This window comes from Rhinopithecus roxellana, chromosome 13 (assembly GCF_007565055.1).
Source record: "Rhinopithecus roxellana isolate Shanxi Qingling chromosome 13, ASM756505v1, whole genome shotgun sequence".
Taxonomy (NCBI): domain Eukaryota; kingdom Metazoa; phylum Chordata; class Mammalia; order Primates; family Cercopithecidae; genus Rhinopithecus; species Rhinopithecus roxellana.
This window is the reverse complement of record NC_044561.1, coordinates 37,116,609-37,138,358: the sequence shown is the minus strand read 5'-3', so window position 1 is coordinate 37,138,358 and position 21,750 is coordinate 37,116,609. Positions and strand designations below refer to the sequence as shown.

General features: G+C 35.9%; 1 protein-coding gene across 3 annotated transcripts in view; it reads left to right on the top strand.

Moving 5' to 3' along the window:
- Positions 1–21,750, top strand: part of SAMSN1 (SAM domain, SH3 domain and nuclear localization signals 1) — a 62,145-nt gene that overhangs the window by 19,192 nt on the left and 21,203 nt on the right. The window contains exons 2-6 of one of the 3 annotated variants that reach the window (XM_030915205.1): positions 593–673; positions 6,749–6,820; positions 10,921–11,070; positions 15,452–15,581; positions 17,579–17,730. In XM_030915205.1, the coding sequence (XP_030771065.1) occupies positions 10,999–11,070; positions 15,452–15,581; positions 17,579–17,730 (354 nt within the window). In that variant the 5' untranslated portion in view covers positions 593–673; positions 6,749–6,820; positions 10,921–10,998. Of the gene's footprint in view, positions 1–592; positions 674–1,576; positions 1,649–6,748; positions 6,821–10,920; positions 11,071–15,451; positions 15,582–17,578; positions 17,731–21,750 lie in introns of those variants that run through there. The other 2 variants (XM_030915206.1, XM_010360386.2) reach the window with 2 other exon arrangements.

Genomic DNA, 21,750 nt, shown 5'->3' with positions numbered 1-21,750 from the left:
ACATATCAAAATATTATTTAAGAACTCCTTTCAAGTAAAATAGAATATCATAATTTCTACCCAATTCCCAGAAGTGTAGCATGATTTATAGTCTATGGGGACAAGGTAAATAATAAGTGTGAGATATGGTCGTACCTTTGAGTCTTTTTTACTCATCAAACTTGTTTTGTTGCATAAAATAGGCTGGTATGAATAACCACTTTTAGAGGTTATGGATCACTCTGCATTGATTTTTCTTTTTTAGTTCTAGCTTCTTTCCCTCAGGTAATCTTTGAGATGGTTTCAATTTGCAGAAAACATTTTTAGTGTCACCTCAACTTCTGAAAGCAACTCTTTAGCATGGAAATTTTGACAAAACATTGTAAAACCGTGGTGGAGTCAGAATCTGCACTTCTTGAAGATGTTTTGCAGTTGACAGAAAAGTTACTGAACCAGAGAGATACAGTAGACTGACTAGTTTTTGTTCTTAGAATCCAGATGTACATTGAAAATATTTAAAGCATTGATATATGTTTGAGCTTTGGGTTGACTTTATCCCAGGATAAAATGTGAGTGTTGAAGACAAGGCTTTACAGCTGTAGTTGTCTTTCAGCTTTCAGTTTCCTGATACCCCACAGAAGTGTATTCCACTGGCACCACACGACACTGAAGCAATTCTAACGGATTATTTTAAGTGAGTTAAATTTGTTTCACCTCTTCAAAAGATCTGAGTACCCGAGTTAGTTAGAACAATTAAATCTTCGAGTGCCTTTGGATAAAGGCTGACAAGCTTATTGAGATTCAGCTTTTATTATAGTAGAATATTCATACAAGGGTGTGCTGAAACAGAATTCTGATCTTTGAGTATATTACTAACCAACGCTCTTTGTGCAGTATTTAGAAGAGGTGAGAACTTGTTGGGAGAGTGTGTGTAATTTTTAATTTGCCAGTATATTAGAAAGTACTGCAGATGTGTGACTTACATATGCAAATTTTTTCTTTGAAATAGACTGTGAAACTTTTCCAGCAGCACCTTACCCAAATATTAAGTCATGCTGGAGATGAGATTTCATTTGAAGACCCCCAAAGTTAGTGGCTGGCTAAGAAAGAAAATGAGGGTCAAGTTCTTCTGGTTTTGATCAGAAGCTTGATTCAGATTTCTACATAGAGACCCTTTAATGTTCATAAATGCAGGTTGGTCAGTATTCTAGGAAACCTAGTTAGTTTCATTCTTCCTACCAAACTAACTGCCATAATTTTTATTCTGCTCAGAAAGCAAGTCTCTTTGAGAGACGACAGGATCTAGATTCTGTAATGGAATGGCATAGGGGAGAGTGTATCAGAGTGGAGAATTTTTAAAAAGGATTTTTTTGCAAGTTCTGGTTTCAACAGTTTCCTTATTGAGAAGAGCTAGATGATAACTAAGAATGCTGCCAGCTTTATATCATGAAACATTATTCTGTAATAATTAGGATTGTTTTGCAAAACTGGAGAGGTGACTAATAAAAAAAAGAATCTTCTTAAGTTCTTTTATATTACTCATTAGATTGCATGGAAACACACATACACAAATGTGTTCAGACACCCCAGCTGACCCTGGTTCTGCACTATTTTTGGGTAAGCCAAGTGGACCATGTGGAAGAAGGTTAACTGCACCATGTGATTGCAGGTAATCTTGAAAACAGCAATCCTAGGGCCCATATTTATATCAGAAAGTTAGTCGTACTAAAATGAATTTAAGAAACACAACTTTATTTTCTTCCCTTTCTGTACTTCCAAACAACCATGACCTAAACCATATTATGATTTTTTTTAAAACAAATTGATTCCTTATTAAAGTTATGAAACCAGCTGGACGTGGTGGCTCACACTTGAAATCCAAGCACTTTGGGAGGCCAAGGTGGGTGAATTGCCTGAGGTCAGGAGTTCAACACCAGCCTGGCTAACACGGTGAAACCCTGTCTCTACTAAAAATACAAAAAAATTAGCTGGGTGTGGTGGCACACACCTGTATTCCCAGCTACTTGGGAGGCTGAGGCAGGATAATCGCTTCAACCCAGGAGGCGAAGGTTGCAGTGAGCCGAGATGGAGCCACTGCACTCCAGCCTGTGACAGAGGGAGACTCGGTCTCAAAATAAGTAAATAAATAAATAAAGTTATGAGACCACTAACTTTTATATCATTTTAGCTATTATACAGGAATATTTCTTTTGATAACCCAACAATTTATTATGGAAAATTTTTAATATATGTAAAAGTAGAGATTAGTAAATACTACCCCCATATATCCACCGCCCAGCTAATTATTCAAGAGTGACCAATTGTGTTTCTTCCTCATGCCCACACATTTGCTGCTCCTCACTAGATTATTTCAAATTGTAAATAAGAGAGTAACATTACTTCCTTAACATCAAATAGCTAGTCATTTAAGAATTTCCCCAGTTGTCTTTTGATTTTTTTGGTATAGTGGTTTATTTGATCTATATTTAAACAAGATTCATGGATTATATTTGGATGACATATTTCTGAAGTCTCTTAGTTTATACTTTAACTCTTTTTAAAAATTTCTTTACATTGATTTGCTGAAGAAACTCAGTTGTTTTGTCCTGTATTTTCTTGTCTGTATATTTTCCGACTGACTGTATCTTCTTGGTATCATTTAACATGCTCCTCTGTCCCTTTTTTTTCCTCAAATCTAGTAGCTAGATACAGAGCTTGGTGCGATTGCTTTCTTGCTTCCTTTCTTTCTTATAAACAATATCTCATTAGTTGTATTTAATGCTTCCATCACAAAGCACATACTCTGGTTATCTCCTTTTGTGTGATTTTAGTGACCATTGATGATCATTGGCTGGATCCGACATTGCATTAGGGGTTTGCAAAGTGGTAATTTTATTATTTCATCACTTTTAATTGATTAGCTGAAGTATGAACATATATAGAACAATTTCCCCTCATCAACTATTTAGTGGATGAACTATTTGGTTGATGAAATAGGTTTCATACAGGAAAGGCAGATTAAATGCCTAAGTTGTCCCTTTATTAGTTTTCAGAATATAATTTTAACATTTCCCAATGTAACTGATGAATTTTTCTTTTTAGTATCCTTATGAACTCATGAATTTTGATGTTAGATGTATTTAAACATATTGCACTCTTCTCCATTTTACTTTTTCAACTTACACTGTATCCTGTAGGTTGTTCTGTTGCACATAAAAACATGTATTTAATTTTTTACAGCTTCATACCTTTGCATTGTGTGGATGTACCATATATTATTCAATCAATATCTTCCTGATGAACATTAGGCTTTACAGCTTTTTGATAATATGAAAGTGCTACAGTGAATGTGGAAATGTAAACAATTCATATCCAAATGTATTGCTGGTAAAGACATCTAGAAATGGAATTCTTGGGACAGAGGGCAAATGTATATGTAATTTTGCTTGATATTGCCAAATTTCCCTGTATAGGTATTGTGTCATTTTACAAATGCACTTCTAATTGCATAAGGAAAGACTGGAAACGTTTATGTAGAGTATAATGAGTAAATATGATACAAAGTCAGCAGACACAAAGAATTATCTAAAATATATATAGCATTTTTATTTAAGCTCCTCTTCTTTTTGACAGCTCTTTGTTTATATAATAACTCTGTCTTGATAAGAACTTGATAACATTTACTGAGTCTAATACATTACAATTATATAATGCAACATTACCAACATTCAAACACATTCTCATTTATTAAGTACTATTATTTAGGAAGCAAGCTTTGTTTCCATATAATTCACCTTGTTATCATAAAACTTGACCAGAACAGAAGTTATAAATGTGTTCATTGTCCAGACCTCATAGTAGACGTTAGTCCTTTTTTGTCATAAACCATAATCTATACATTATAATACCATCTGAGAAAGTTAGTTACTAACTTTTAAACTAGAGAATCGTGAACAAATGTAAATGTTCTTTTAAATATTTAGATTTTTTTCTTAAGGGTGTCTTAAAATGGATTGATACACTCTGATGGCATAAAGCCATTGAGTAATTAGCAATGAGATGACTGACAAAACCCAGGGTAATAGTCCTGTGTTCTTCTTAAACCACGACTCCTAAATCTGCTTTTCTTTATTGATATAACGAGGGGAGAATTAATTTTAAAAGGTGGTGGCTATTGATTACTTAATGGAAGAAGATAGTGTAGCAAAATGCTAAAGCGAGTCTATTCTGTGCCCTCCTGTGCAACAGGACCCATTATCCAGTTGTGGAAATCATACCCTAACTCTCATTAATATTTAACAGGCTATATGTAGGCTACAAAATTGCCTTGGGCATGGACTCCAATCGGCCATAGAATGGTTTTAAGTATCAAAAAGAGTAATAGATTTCCATGTGTTCAGATTGTTTATAAGCTGGACAACAATATGCTCAATTCCTTTCTGTGATTGCTGAGCAATGGCGGCCAGATGGAAACACCTACTAGGCAAGTTGGAGTGATTAATATTCTGAGAAGCCACTCTAGGCTAGTAAGTACTACATAAGAAGACTTTGTATTTTCCAGTGTGGTTCTCAGTTTCAGCCTTCACTTCTGCTCCTCTCACCACAGGCTGAAGGGCCTGCTCAGTGGGGGTGGCCAGTCAGCAAAAGGCGTTAACTGTGTCTAACACAGCTACCATCCTTGGGGCAACATTCTGTATCACACCGTCTATCAAGCTAACCCCTTGTCACACGTCAGGATCTTTTTATTTCAGTTCATTTAAAAGGGAAACAAAAATTTTTAAAGATAGCTGGTAGGGAGGCATGAGAGCTTCCAGGGACTAGGAGCCCTTGAAGCTGCCTTTTACTGAAACGGGCTGTGATTTCTGAAAGGACAACATATCAGGTCCTCCAATAACATTGTTTTCTCCAACATCATTTTGTTATAATAACATTGATGGAGTAAAAAAGTCAGTTCCTGACCAGGGTCACTGTCACTGCAGGGTTTGCACAATCTTCTCATTTCTATATGGGTTTCCTCCCACATCCCAAAGAAGTGAATGTCAGGTCAATTGGCGTGTCCAAGTTGTTCCACAATGAGTGATTGTGGATGTGGGCTTCAGCGTGCCCTGCGAGGGAACAGCACTCTGTCCAGGGCTGGTTCCTGCCTTGTGTCCCGAGTTGTGGGGATAGGCTCTGGCCACTCACAGCAACCCTGAGCTGGAGTAACTGGGTAAATAATTATGTTAATGTCTTAAATTAATTTTTCTTAAATGTATGTATGGATTGCATTTGTTTCAGTGTTTACCATTAGAAGTGTTTGGCTCTTTATTTAGAAATTTGATAATGTTTTTCTGACGAGAAATGGATCATAGGAACTTGTTATTTGAACTTGTTATTTCAAGCAGCCTATGGTAAAGAGGATTTTATTACACCTGGTTTTGCTTAAGGTAGCAATTTCCGAGATCCTATCAACAGCATTAAGTGAGGCCTTGTTGTATAAGGCTTTATAGATTACTGACTCCCATTATTAATTTTCTAAATTACCAGATTATATGTCAGTACCACCAGTTTATTTTTAAAATATGATAAGCTTGAAATAAGATAAAGTCCTTTAGAAAGAAAATATTCTTGGGGTTTATGAGTACACAAAGAACACAGCATCAGATATCCACCATCCCAAACAATGCATAGAATTAGATAGTGAGAAAATATCAATTTTTTGACTCAATGACTCTAAAGAATTCTAAAATGTGTTTAAGGGATTCATTTATTTTGTCAACTATCAGAAATTATTTATAATTACCTGCCTAGAATGAGTCGCATAATAAAAATTCAGCTTTGTAAGCAAAAGGTATTCAAGGCAACATCTTCTATTAACATACTGAGCTTTTTCTCAAAACAGTGAATGAAATGGACCCAGAGGTCTCATTGTAATTCTATGTTAAATGTGGAAAAATTCCGTTTTACTCCCAGCCTTGGACTGTGCATACCTAAATGCTGCGTTCAATTTGTTAATAAGTCTATGTGTGTGCCTTCTTTTTCTGATATCCAGCAGAGAATTTCAAATGATCAAGAGTTGGTAATAGAAAATGCACTTATGTTCTTTTTTTTTTTTTTTAATAAACTTGATCTTTTATTTTCATTTTTATTTTAAGTTTCGGGGTACATGTGCAGGATGTACAGGTTTGTTACATAAGTAAACATGTGCCATGGTGGTTTGCTGCACCTGTCAACCCATCACCTAGGTATTAAGCCCATCATGCATTAGCTATTTTTCCTGATGCACTCCCTCTCCCCGCCCTCCACCCCACAGGCCCCAGTGTGTGAACAAACTTGATCTTTGTGAGGCATAATGATGGATCTACTCAGATGCTTGCTTTTTGTTTGTGTGTTTTGTTGTTGTTATTTGTTTATTGGTTAGTTGGTTAGTACTACATGCTGTTAAGTTTGTGGTTAGCTCATTTCAAGAAGCTTTAGAATTCACGGATTCTTCAGCTGCCGCTTCAAAGAACAAAATCAACATCAAAAATTTAAAATAATTTAACCAAGATTTTCTCTGAGGTGCTTACTTAACACTGTAACATAAAACATAGGAAGACGTTTTAGCAACTGTAAATATAAAAATGTTAATAGGTATATCTTCACAGCCTTTGGATATTCCAGAGAGAAGAGCTTCTTAAAGCCTGTATTTGCAAGAGATGGTGCTTATTAAACTATAATCTAATATATTTATCAGTTTGGCAGTGAAAATAACAAGTTCTAAGTTTCCTTTTTCTTTTCTATTTTATAGCGAAGCAGCAGTTTTGGGAATTTCGATCGTTTTCGGAATAATTCTTTATCAAAACCAGATGATTCAACTGAGGTTGGTAGTTTATTCCATTTTTATGAATGTTATGCAAACACATTATGAAATATTATGAAGACAATGTCACTTTTGCAAAGTAAAATAAGAAAAATAAATACATTTTAAAATTATAGCCTTGCATGTATTTTTGTGATAAGTGAACAAACCATTATTTAGTACTGTTGTAGAAAGCAATGGGTTTTTGTCACGCGACCAGGAAAATTTAGGCACACTGTAGGGTGAGTAAGGCAGGGTTTATTGCGTGAAAAGGAAAAAAAAAAAAAAAAAAAAAAAAAAAAAGAGGAACTCCCAGCAAAGCGAGAGTCCTGCTAGCAGGCCCCTACCTTACAGATTGAATCCCAGGTCACCACTTAGCAACAAAAGAGGCCAGGCTCCCCCCGGCAGCAAACCACGTGAACTTCCCATAGCTCCACCAGTTTCCCCCAGTGCACAGGTGGGCATTATTAAGAATCAGTGGGGAAAGGGTGAGCTTCATCCAGGATCAGCAATCTGGTGTTTCAGCCCTCACGCTGTTTCAGGCTTGAAGGTGAGGTTTCGCAAAGGACTCTTGTCTGTTTTCTGTCTCTATCAGTACCCAGTACCATGCTGGGCATTGAAAGTAAAATCCTATTTTAAGAAGCCTAACAGATGTTTGGGAAAGCAAAACATGAACCCGAAAAGATAGAATTCAAAGTGACACTGAAAATTCCAAATTTCCTGAGTATTTCTACTATAAAACAATGTATGTATACATATATGTACACACACACACACACACACACACTGTGTTTATACACATTATTTGATAGATATATGTATAAGTTTATGTCAGTTGTAATTGCTTTAAATTAGAACAAGATTAAGCGGCCCGACTGTACATTTGTTAAGGAGAGCATACGGCTGCTCAACTGGACTCTCACACTTCAGTGTACACTGAAACATCCCATTGGTGAGCGCTACTTACACATTTGTAAACTACGGACATTTTAATTGTAGCTTAAGAAAAACTTCCCATAGAATTAAGTTTACATAATAATAATTTCAATAATATGTACATTTAATTGAGCACTCACGATGAAATAAGCACAATGCTAACTTTATAACAATTTACCTACCTATAACATAGGAACTATTAGTATATCTATTTTGCCATTGCAGAAATATGCTTGCTTCATCAAATAAAATTACATCTAAGTTACAGAGTGAATAAATGACAAAGGCAGAACTCAACCTCTTCTCTGACTCCAAAGTTTGCCGTATTGTCTCATAAAGTAGGGGCCACATTTGCTAAGTGATTAATGACAGGTACAACAGCAACTAATAAAATAGTAGAGAGAAGGGGTGTCTACTAAGAAAACTGAAAATACTGTTTACCATTGAACCTGATTCAGCAACCTCACAGGAAATATATTCTTTTTAGATCAATAGGTTTTTAGATCTTATGCTTATTTTCAAATGTATTTATCTGCAATATTTTAAAATATTTTAATTTTAATAATGATCCCTTTTATTAATTTATTATGTATATATTCACAATTATGAGTAAACTTGTACCTAATTATATAGTCAATCAACATTTACATAATTGTAACTAATAAATGTAATATATACATATAAATCTCTAGCCACATACATGTGTTTGTGTGGATGTGTATATATATATGGAAAGAGAGAGAAACTGTATATAATTTTATTTTCAGTTGGCATCTTATATAAATTTTTAATTCTCCACAATCATACATATATTCTACTGCTGTTTAGTTTATAATTCTGGTATTAACCTATACAAGATAGTTCATGTTCATTCAGGTTCATTGGTTGATAATGATGGCCTAGTAATTTGTGAAAGAATTTAGTGAACCTAATAAAATAGTGTGCATATTTTTCAAAAATCCAGCATTCATTCAAAAAATACCTACTCTATGACAGGTTTTCCCCTAGACACTCAGGAAGTACTGTTGCAATAACACAATAAAATCCTTACTTCATGCCTGGAGCTTATAGGGGAAGACAAATCTTAAAAAGACAACAACAAAACCATAAGTAATATTTAAACAGAAATTTAATTCAGTCTGTGCAGAAAGGCATAGAAAAATGTGAACATTCAAAAGACATAAACGTAGTTTCTTTGTAGCTTCTGTAAATAATGCTGGAAAAACCTGAAAAATATTCATAGTACATCTTTCTGAAGCTTAGAAATTGTAGGGTAACACAAGTAGTAATTAAATAATATATTTCTTATTTATGTTAGAAAAATCAATTTACAGTGAAGACAGAGAAGATTTAAGTAGAGAGAAGAAAAAGGCTAACTCTAAAGTTTTAAAGTGCTTCCAAATTATATTTTATTCGGGGTTTTTGAATTAAGCAAAGAATCTTTGCCTTTATAACCTTGAATGTAGAAATTAATAAAGTGCAATGAGGGTTTAAATTGGCTGTCCATTCATATTTATCATAGGCAGTTTGGGGTAAGATACGAAGCAAAATATAATATTGATTAATAATGATGTTAACTATGTGGTTAAACTTTTGTATTAAAATATTCAAGTTCACTAAAGGGAAGTTTCCCATTATTTTTTATATTCAGTGAATGACTACCTGTCCACCTAACGGGAATGGTGGACAGTGTTAAACTAGATGTCCTTCAAGTTTCCTTTCTTGCAAATATAAGGTATTTTAGGACTTGTAACCCAAACATATCCTCCAAGAAAAAAAAATCTGCAATGTTCTACATGAGAAGTTTCATTTACTGAAATAATATCAAGTGATAGCTATGTGCCTAGAAGTACTCTAGACACTCAAAGAAAACAGATCAAGTCTCAAGTCTCATGGAACATGCATCATAGTGGGAGATGCAGACAATAATCAAATGAACAAACATATTATCGGGTAATGTTAACTGCTTAGAAGAATCATTAATCAGGGCCAATAAACAGGACGTATGGAAGTGTGGAGGGTGATCAATCAGAAAATTGCTCTCCTATTATATGCCATGTGAGTAGATACCTGGATGACTGAAGGAAGAAATTCTTGGATATTTAGGGGAAGCCAATGGCGAAAGCAAATACAAAGTTGGTGAGAACCTGATAGAGAAACTGCAAGGGGGCTAGCATGGCAATACTTTATTACAGTGGTTTTCAAACTTTAGTGAGTATCAGAATCACTCAAAGAGCTTGCTAAAGCACAAACTGCTCCCAAGTGATGTTGATGCTGCTGGTCCAGGGATCATATTTTGAGAACCACTGCTCTGGTGAGCAAGGGAGACTTCAGAAGTAGCGAGGGGCAAGGTGGGTGGTGAGGATACTTTATTTCATATAGATTCTATATAATGTAATATATATCACATAATATATTAATGATATTGGCAGAACATTATTTTATGTTATGATAAATAGAGTCTTGTGGCTGTGAACAGGGTGTTTTATTCTGAGTCATTGGTTTAACAGCATTCCTAAGCAAAGACCAAAGCAGTCTAATCAAATAAGATGTTTGATTAATCTAGCATGTGAATTACATGAAGATTTCTGTACTAATGGCTGGAACTAGTTCATATTTACTATTGCTTGAGAATATAGGAAATGTGCACGCTAAGATGAAAACAAAATCTCACATTTCTCAGTGGATTTAATTAACACGAAAACTTCTTTAACCACAATCATCTCAATTTCTATGAGAAGCAAGAGGGTATTTTAAGGCTTACTCAACATGAATAGATGCTACAGTCTATCTAAAGCTTCCAATAAAATATTTTTCACCTAGGTAGACGTAAGAACTCCTTATACCTAGTATATAATCTTATTTGTTCATCTCAAGAAGAGGCAATAAAATGATTGGTCAATACAGCTATTTTAAAAATAGCCGAAATTCTCTAAAAGAGTTGCAGATGTGAGGCTCAAGTCCTTTAACATCACAAGTTTTACTTTCTGAGTTTGTAACTCAAGCAACCAGGCCTGGACAACTTTAAAAATATGGGTTATGTCCAGATTTTTAGAAATTTTGGAGGCTGCTGCACAGAATGTATGCGAAGTCCACAAACTCAGAATGTTCTCTGTAACAATGATTTCAGATCAATGTTTTTTATTGCTTTATTATTTTGTCTTTTGTAAACAATTCTAAACTAGGTACATGAAGGAGATCCCACAAATGAAAGTGGAGAACCAAGTAAAACTTCAAATAATGGAGGAGGTTTGGGTAAAAAAATGAGAGCTATTTCATGGACAATGAAGAAAAAAGTTGGTAAAAAGTACATCAAAGCCCTTTCTGAGGAAAAGGTAAATATTCTCTGATAATCATTTGTATTTTTCTACTAAAACTTTCTTAAACTATTCAGCTAGACTATAGAAGTGCTTGGTACTTTATGAAGTACTTAAGCATTTGTTTTCTTCCTCAGTCATTACGCCCAGAAGTTGGGTGGAAGGAAGTATTCCTTTCATTTTAAAAGAAGAAACTGACACTCAGAAAGATCATACATTGGCCGGGTGCGGTGGCTCACACCTGTAATCCCAGCACTTTGGGAGGCTGAGGCGGGAAGATCACCTGAGGTCAGGAGTTCAAAACAAGCCTGGCCAACATGGTGAAACCCCGTTGCTACTGAAAATACAAAAATTAGCTGGGCATGGTGGTGCATGCCTGTAGTCATAGCTACTTGGGAGGCTGAGGAAGGAGAATCACTTGAACCCAGAGGCAGAGGTTGCAGTGAGCCGAGATTGCACCACTGCACCCCAGCCTGGCAACAGGGCAAGACTGTGTCTCAAAAAAAAAAAAAAAAAAAAAAAAAAAAAAAAAAATCATGCATCTAGAACATGATGTGAAGAGCAATGTGAAGAACAACATGTCATTATTTTTGTAGCAAGTGCCAGTACTTACTTCATTCCTTTTTATTGCCAAATAATATTTCTCCTTTTATAGATGGACCACATTTAATTTATCCATTTATCACTTAGTGATCACTTGGGTTGCTTTCACTTTTTGGCTATTATGAATAACACTGCTACAGATACTTCTGTTCAATTTTCTGTGCAGAAATATTTTTTCATTTCTCTTGGATATATGGTAACTCCATGTCTAGTAGAGAAACTGGCAAATTGTTTTTTAAGCAGCTGCATCATTTTACATTCCCACCAGCAATGTATGAGGGTTTCAATTTCTCTACATCGTTGCCAACACTTGTTATTGTCTGTCTTTTTAGTACTAGGCATCCTAGTGGATGTGAGGTGGAATCTCATTGTGATTTTGATTCACATTTGGTTGTACTTTACATTTCCCTGATGACTAACAATGTCGAGAATCTTTTCATGTGCTTTTTAGCCATTTATCTATCTTTGTGGAGAAGTGTTTTTCGAATCCATTGTTCATTTTTAATTGGGTTATTTATCTTTTTATTGTTGAGTTTTAAATGTTTTTTATATATTCCAGATGCAAGATATTATCAGATATATGACTTGCAATATAACATATTTTCTCCAATTCTGTGGACTGTGTTTTTATTTTCTTGATGGTATTGTTTGTAGCACAAATGTTTCTAATTTTATTGTAGTCCAATTATCTTTTTTTGGTCACTTGTGCTTTTGGTTAACATATGTAAGAAACCATTGTCTAACTTAATGTAATGAAGATTTATTCCTATGTTTTCTTCTAAGAGGTCAATAATCTCTTAAATTTTGGTGTATGATTTATTTCAAGATAATTTTACTGTGCAGTATATAGGAAGAGTCCACCTTCATTCTTTTGCATGTAGATATACAGTTGTCCTAACAGTATTTGTTGAAAAGACTATTCTTTCCCTATTTGATTGTCTTGGCACTCTTGTTAACATCAGTTGACCACAAATATATTGTCATAAATATATGGATCATAAATAAGCAGGTTTACTTATGGGCTCTCAATTCTGCGTTATTGATTTTTATGTAATATGTCCATTCTCTTTTTCAAGCCACTTCAATAGGGCTTGTCCCCAGTACTCCATTAAAATAGCTGTCACCATCAGTTGTGACCTCTGTGTTGCCAAGTCCAATGGTCACTTTTCTTTCTCCTTACTACTTTTCAACTGTATTTGACTCAAGTGCTGATTTCCTTACATATAAAACATCCACTTCTCTTGTTTTTGACTGGGCATGCTTCTGACATTTCTTCTTCCTCATAGCTTGCTTTCTTGACTCTGCTTTCTTTCTCATCCCTCGAAATATTTGATCTTCCTGAGGCTTGTTCCTGGATGCGCCACTGAATCTACACTCCCCCCTTAAGTCAGCTCATCTGCTCTCATGACTTCGTTTTTCATGACTGTATCTCTAGCTATGACGTCTTCACTTATCTGCCATATTAATACAATCGTTTCTTTGATATCCTCGTTTAGCTGTCCAGTAGACATCCAAAACCTAATATATCCAAAGCTAATATATTGATTCTCTACACTTTTACAAAAAAAATGGTTTTCTCATCCTGTATTCAGACAGCAGTGGCAGCAGACAACACTGATTCTCAAAATAAATAAAAGCAAAAATATAAAAAAGAGGAAAAAAGAAAAGAAAATCTAAGAATCACCCTAAATTCCTTCTTTTTCTCACTTTGCACACTAATTCATCAGTAAATTCTCTGAATTGTATTACCAAGTATATATAAACTCCCTAATTTCTCCATGTAAACTATTCCTGCTTTAGACTAAGTCACCAACCTTTCTTTCCTGGATTATTACAATAATCCCCTAACTGCTTTCCATTCTTTTTATTCTTTCCCCCATATAATTTACTCTCCATATGAAAGCCGGAAATATCTCTGACAAGTGGAAATCAGGTCATGGTTAAAATTTCAGTGTCTTCATAGTGCACCCCTTTACATGCTGTGTTCATTCTAGTCCTCTGAGAAGCAGATCCCAAGAAAGAAGTAGAAACACCACAGACAGATTTATGGGAAGAAATGCTAGGAAGGCTTAAGAGAAAGCCTTTAGACTGCAATGCAAACCTGACATCTATAAAAGGATAAGGAAAAGGAAGAAGAATCAGGTAGAGAGAGTCTCATACTTCAACAGAATTCTGAGAAAGCTTTGGTCAGATTGATGGGGGATTCTTATACTAAAGTTTTCCGTTACAGGAACCCTACATTCCACTAGAATTCAAACAATACCCCTGCTTTTTCAGTTACTAACAGGGAGCATGGCTTTAGTGCCCACGGAGTGATGGATACAGAGGGGGAGTGATGGATACAGAGGGGTAGTCCTGGGGCTGTCAGTAAAGAAGAGTCCCACAGCAAGAGATCTAAGTGGCACATTTCCATGGCCACCACACATGGTCTATGAAGCTTTTCTTGATGTGGCTCCTGTCTGCTTCCCTAAACTCACACTCTAGTATTCTCCTTTGTCTCACTACATTAGCCTTGCTGTTTTCCCCTGCACAACCCAGGATAATTCTGAGTTCAATTATTTTGCTCTTGCTGTTCCTTTTGCTTGGAAAACTGTCTCCAAAGCTTCACATAAGTTACATTTTCTTATCATTTAGGTCAATAATTCAGGGCATATGTTACTGTATGGCAGAGGTCTTTGTAGGATACTCCATTTAAATCAGCCAACCTGTAACCCTAACCTCAGCAACAAATTATCTCACATCACCCGGTTTTATGTCTTTCATAACACTTACTATTCTCTGAAATTGTCTTATTGTGTTTATACACACCTCCCCAAATACTCTACACAGACACACACACACGCACGCACACAACACACACACACAGCTAACACAATAGAGCATCCTTCATTATAGCAAGCACTCTGTTATCTTGTTTACCATGAAAATCCCTGGTTCCCAGAACATTGCCCAGTACCTAGGAGGTGTTCCATAAAATTGTGTTGAATGACTGAATGAATAAAGAAATGGATAAAAGTGGAGAATCAAACTGAGTGTATATCATATGTATATTCTGAAGTTTTATCAATGTTTAGAAATGCTCACAAATAAAGAATGTTGAATTACATTCTGATGAATATTAAGAAATTCATAGGTTTAATCCAAACTATTGAAATATGGAAAACATTGGAGATGTTTTCAAGAAAATATAATTTGTTTTGAAATTGTCTGTCTTTTCTAATTTTATGCAAGATTTGCTTCTCACTTGACTAGGTGGCAAGCACGGTATTAGATTTGTAAAGCTTCTTAGATAAGCTTTGCTTTAGAATTGCAAAATGTACATGTTTTATTCATATCTAGTGATCTGGTAGGGTGCAAATAACTGACATGAAACAACTATGCAGAGTTTAAGCTTGTAGGATCAGATCTCAATGGATTAGTAATGGTGTTAAATAAAGGATAAGGACAACATGAAGAAGTCAAAGTGCTTTAAAAGATAAACCATAGATGTCAATAAATCTAACACTTTTGATTAAATAATATTGATATGATATTCATCCTAGTTTGTGAAAATGAGCCATTATAATTTCAACTGAATTCTACAAAAAGAATGTGTCATCTGAATAATTTTTCCAAGTGTATTGTAAAAGGTTTTGCTAGAAATTGAACTGAAGATTAACTACTTTCATATTTTATCCTTATGTGTCCTTAAGTATTTTATTGCTAAAATATGTCTTGCCTATTAACTCAATGTACACAATGAACATCTCCGTGGAAATCTTCTCTCTGTACCTAACCTCTGATATGTTTTCTGAAGGATGAGGAAGATGGAGAGAATGCCCACCCATATAGAAACAGTGACCCTGTGATTGGGACCCACACAGAGAAGGTGTCCCTCAAAGCCAGTGACTCCATGGATAGTCTCTACAGTGGACAGAGCTCATCAAGTAAGGCTGATGAATCAGGGACAAGATCCTGGGTGTGAGGTCCGGGTTAAATCAATTAAAAAACAACAAGTTATATTAGCAACAAGGTTCCAGCTACTTGATAAGAGAAATGGTAAAAATGTAAGATGTAAGATATATTAAATCTATATAGAGTTGCTAGTGTTTAAATAATACATAATATATTTGACACAGTTATATACTGTGTTAAAACTTTTAACACTGTAGTCAACGAGGCTCTTGGGGATATGCCTCAAAAAAGTCATATTAGGAGATTAAATATGCATCTTTAAAATAAAAATCCTTGTTGGAGGGAGCCAGCTTTATCTTGAGCCAAAATATTTAAAAATGACTTTAAGTATTCAGATAAATGAAATTTATTTTCTGTTCTGTTCTCTCTTTCTTTCTCCCTCCCTCTTCCCTGTGTCCCCATCTTTCTTTCTCCCCCCACCACTTTCCATTTTTTCTGAAGTACTCTGAAAAATGTAGCACATTTGCATCAATTTACTTTACCGACATTTACTTTTTAGATCTTAACCCAGCATGAACGAGTAAAGAGTGAAGCAATATGCAAATAATAAATGATAGGACTATCACCATTAGGTGACAAAACGGGATCCATAAGTAACCAACAAGGATTTTCTAATGAAGATCAATATTTTTTCTAAGAAGGAGATCATTCAGGATTTAGTCACATTTCCAGCTACAATATTTGGATGAAACGATTGCTATTGCAGGGTGCCTTATGACTTTTTATATGTAGACTGTTATACATCTCTCTAATCTTTTCAGGGCTTTTAAACATTTTTACAAAGTTTATTTTCCATTTCCTTTTAAATCAACTGCTTCTGTTATTTGAAGATGTATGGCAAAGACCAGATGTTTCAAATATCCTGAGTTTTATTCCTATTTTCCTATTGGTTGTAGAATAGTTATTTTGTGACAAAAGCTAACACAGAAACATTTAAAGAATTTTTTTTGCATGTATGAAATTCAGATCTCATTAGTATTCATTTCTGCTGGAAGTTTTAAAACTCTATATTGTGATGCTGGGTGTGGGGAGAATTTTATTAACTAGAATGGACTGTAAAAAGCCCTGGTCTGGAGTTGCCATGGAAGGCAGGGTGTGAAGAGATGGTGGTTCATTTTACGATTACCGTGTACCACTAAATTTGTGTGATTAGATGCAACTCATCTGTGTTTTACATCACTTCACATACAATATGGAACATCTTGAAGGAGCTTTACCTTATTTCCACAATGTATGGTAGTGAAACGTGGGCTATTCCCTCATTGAACAGAGTGATGAAAGGTTAGACTGAAGGAAGACATGAAGCGATGACTGAGTATGAGGGTGAGGGAGGAGAGTTACTTCCACTGGGAGCCATTCTTGTTTCCAGGGAGGTGACAAAATGCTCTCTTTTCTCTTTTTCCTGAAGTTTAAGATCAAAAATAAGAGGAGCAGACAACAAGGATTTGGAGCAGTTTTAAAGACCCAGTTTAGAAGTTTCAAACCACATGGTGGTGCAGACATTCAGACACACTTTCTCCTTTCCTTACACTCATACAACAAGCAAAAGTGCCACCTGTTATGTCAGAAATATTGCCTCAGTATGGCCTTTGGTACACAGTGGGAACTCTGGGGAAGAAGTCTTGTGATAAGTTGCAGGGAACTTTGCAATGTCATGCTTTTGGCAAGTGTCCAATACTTAGTACACTGTGTCCTGGATCAGAATATGGGGAATGAAGTGAGAGGGTACTTGGGTTGGTGGTAGAGGAGAGAGTGGCCAGATCATCAGGAAAAAGGTTAGAAATGGCTCAGAGGACAGACGTCACTGACTGAGAGCAACTGGGAGAGAGACACCAGGATGGGTCAATTAGAACCTCCTCCTGAGCCTGGCATCCAGTGGTCCAGCACGATCAATACTTAGTTGTGTCCAGATGATGGTCCAGAATGTTACAAGTCTTCAATGACAACTGTGAACTTCTGCTTTCATCAGGTGGCATAACAAGCTGTTCAGATGGTACGAGTAACCGGGACAGCTTTCGACTGGATGACGATGGCCCCTATTCAGGACCATTCTGCGGTCGTGCCAGAGTGCATACGGATTTCACACCAAGTCCCTATGACACTGACTCCCTCAAAATCAAGGTGAGAGGACATCATATCCCCCCTTCTGAATGGTTTGTCAAATGCTGATTTTATGATCTGTTTCAGCAAGTATAAGCAGTGGGAGAACAGAGTGTGAGTGCGTTCTTCCCAACAGTAGAAGTGGAAGCTCACTTACAGTGCTAAGAATTTGAATAAAATATGTGAGGTGGAGTCGGGGTGTCAGTCTGTTCAGGCTATTAGTGTAAGTTGTTGTTATGTAGATGATTCAGGTTCAGAGTCTATCAGGGAGGAAAGAATTCTCTCCATTTTCCTGAAAACCAAAGCCTCACAGTTGCTGAAGGTGCCCAACTCTGCCTGATACTTGCAGGAATAGAAATAATGAAGAGAGAGGGAGAAAAGGTGCAAATGTCAGGCAAGAGCCCAGCAGAGCAAAGGCCCTGGGAACCAGACGTGGCCGGGAAATTCCAGTACTTTTTATTTTTATTTTTATTTCCATAGGTTATTGGGGAACAGGTGGTGTTTGGTTACATGAGTGAGTTCTTTAGTGGTTATTTGTGAGACTCTGGTGCACCCATCACCCAAGCAGTATACACTGTACTCTATTTGTAGTATTTTATCCCTCACCACCTTCTCATCCTTTCCCCAAGTCCCCAAAGTCCACTGGGTCATTCCTATGCCTTTTTGTCTTCATAGCTTAGCTCTTGCTTATGAGTGAGAACATATGATGTTTGATTTTCCATTCCTAAGTTACTTTACATAGAATAATAGTGTCCAGTCCCATCTAGGTCACTGCGAATACTATTAATTCATTCCTTTTTATAGCTGAGTAATATTCCATCGTATATTTATACACCATGGTTTTCTTTTCTTTTCTTTTCTTTTCTTTTCTTTTCTTTTCTTTTCTTTTCTTTTCTTTTCTTTTCTTTTCTTTTCTTTTCTTTTCTTTTCTTTTTTGATGGAGTCTTGCTCTGTCACCTGGCTGGAGTGCAGTGGCGCTATCTTGGTTCACTGCAACCTCTGCCTCCTGGGTTGAAGGAATTCTCCTCCCTCAGCCTCCCGAGTAGCTGGAGGCCACCACAACCCAGCTAATTTTTGTATTTTTAGTAGAGATGGGGTTTCAGCATGTTGGCCAGGATGGTCTCAATCTCTTGACCTCGCGATCCACCCACCTCAGCCTCTCAAAATGCTGGGATTACAGGCATGAGTTATCACGCCCAGCCTATACCACAGTTTCTTTATCCACTCATTGATTGATGGGCATTTGGGTTGGTTCCACATTTTTGCAATTGCAAATTGTGCTGCCACAAACATGTGTGTGCAAGTATCTTTTTCGTATAATGACTTCTTTTCCTCTGCGTAGATACCTAGCAGTGGGATTGCTGAATCAAATGGTAGTTCTACTTTTAGTTATTTAAAGAATCTCCACACTGTTTTCCATAGTGGTTGTACTAGTTTACACTCCCACCAACAGTGTAGAAGTGTTCCCTTTTCACTACATCCACGCTAACATCTGCAATTTTTAAATTTTTTGATTATGGCCATTCTTGCAGGAGTAAGGTAGTATCACATTGTGGTTTTGATTTGCGTTTCCCTGATCATTATTAACGTTGAGCATTTTTTCATGTGTTTGTTGGCCATTTGTATATCTTCTTTTGAGACTTGTCTATTCATGTCCTCAGCCTACTTTTTGATGGGATTATTTGTTTTCTTGTTGATTTGAGTTCATTGTAGATTTTGGATATTAGTCCTTTGTCGGATGCATAGATTGTGAAAATTTTTTCCCACACTGTGGGTTGTCTGTTTGCTCTGCTGATTGTTTCTTTTACCATGCAAAAGCTCTTTGGTTTAATTAAGTCTCAGCAATTTATGTTTGTTTTTATTGCATTTGCTTTTGGGTCCTTGGCCATGAAATCCTTGCCTAAGCCAATGTCTAGAAAGGTTTTCCCAATGTTATCTTCTGGAATTTTTATAGTTTCGGATCTTAGATTTAAGTCCTTAATCCATCTTGAGTTGATTTTTGTATAAGGTGAGAGTTGAGGATCCAGTTTCATTCTCCTACATGTGGCTAGCCAATTATCCCAGCACTATTTGTTGAAGAGGGTGTCCTTTCCCCACTTTATGTTTTTGTTTGCTTTTTAAAAAGTCAGTTGGCTGTTAAGTATTTGGATTTATTTCTGGGTTCTCTTTTCTGTTCCATTTGTCTATGTGCCTATTTTTGTAGCAGTACCATACTGTTTTGGTGACTATAACCTATAGTATAGTTTGAAATTAGGTAATGTGATGCCTCCAGATTTGTTCTTTTTGCTCAAGCTTGTTTTGGCTATGCAGTCTCATTTTTAGTTCCATATGAATTTTAGAATTGTTTTTTCTAATTCTGTGAAGAACGATAGTAGTATTTTGATGGGAAGTCTGTTGAATTTGTGGATTGTTTTTGGCAGTATGGTCCTTTTCACAATAATGATTCTACCTATCCATGGGCATGGGCATAGAACATGTTTCCATTTGTTTGTGCCATCTCTGATTTATTTCAGCCATGCTTTGTAGTTTTCTTTGTGAAGATCTTTCACCTCCTTAGTTAGGTATATTCCAAAGTTGTTTTTTTGTTTAGCTTTGTTTTGTTTTGCTTTTGCAGCTATTGTAAAAGGGATTGAATTATTGATTTGATTCTTAGCTTGATTGCTGTTGGAGTATAAAAGAGCTACTGATTTGTGTACATTAATTTTGTATCCAGAAACTTTGCTGAATTCTTTTATCAGTTCTAGGAGCTTCCTGGAAGAGTCTTCATGGTTTTCTAGGTAAATGATCATATCATCAGAAAACAGTGACAGTTTGACTTCCTCTTTAGTGATTTAGATGCCCTTTATTTCCTTCTCTTTTTTGATTGCTCTGGCTAGGACTTCCAGTACTGTGTTGAAGAGGAATGGTGAGAGTGGGCACCCTTATCTTGTTCCGGTTCTCAAAAGGAATGCTTTCACCTTGTTACCATTCAGTATTATGTTGACTGTGGGTTTGTCATAGATGGCTTTTATTATATTGAGGTATGTCGCTTGTATGCCTATTTTGCTGAGAGTTTTAATCATGAAGAAATGCTGGATTTTGTCTAATGCTTTTTCTGCACCTATTGAGATGGTCATGTGATTTTTGTTTTTAATTCTGTTCATGTGGTGTATCACATTTATTAATGTGTATATGTTAAACCATCCCAGCATCCCTGGTATTAAACTCACTTGATCATGGTGGATTATCTTTTTGATATGTTGCTGAATTCAGTTAGCTAGTATTTTGTTAAGACTTTTAGCATCTATGCTCATCAGCGATATTGGCCTGTAGTTTTCTTTTTTGGTTATCCTCTTTCCTGGTTTTGGTATTAGGGTGATACTGGCTTCATAGAATGATGTAGGGAGGGTTCCCTCTTTCTCTGTCTTGTGGGGTAGTGTCAATAGGATTGGTACCAATTTTTCTTTGGATGTCTGATAGAATTCTGCTCTGAATTGGTCTGGTCCTCAACTTTTTTTTTGTTAGTAATTTTTAAATTGCCATTTCAATATCATTGGTTGTTATTGGTCTGTTCTGGGTATCTAATTTTTCCTGATAAGCTAGGAGGGTTGTATCTTTCCAGGAATTTATCCATGTTTTCTAGTTTATGCATGTAAAGGTCTTCATAGTAACCTTGAATGATCTTTTGTATTTCTGTAGTGTCAGTTGTAGTATCCCCTGTTTCATTTCTTATTGAGCTTATTTGAATTCTTACTAATGGTCTATTAATTTTGTTTATCTTTTCAAAAAACAGCTTTTGGTTTCATTTATCTTTTGTATTGTTTTTGTTTCAATTTTATTTAGTTCTGCTCTGATCTTGGTTATTTCCTTTCTTCTGCTGTGTTTGAGTTTGGTTTGTTCTTGTTTCTCTCTTTCCTTGAAGTGTCACCTTAGATTGTCCGTTTGGACTATTTCAGACTTTTTGATGTAGGTGTTTAGGGCTATGAGCTTTCCTGTTAGCACCACCTTTGCTGTGTCCCATAGGTTTTGGTAGGTCATGTCACTATTGTTGTTTGGTTCAAA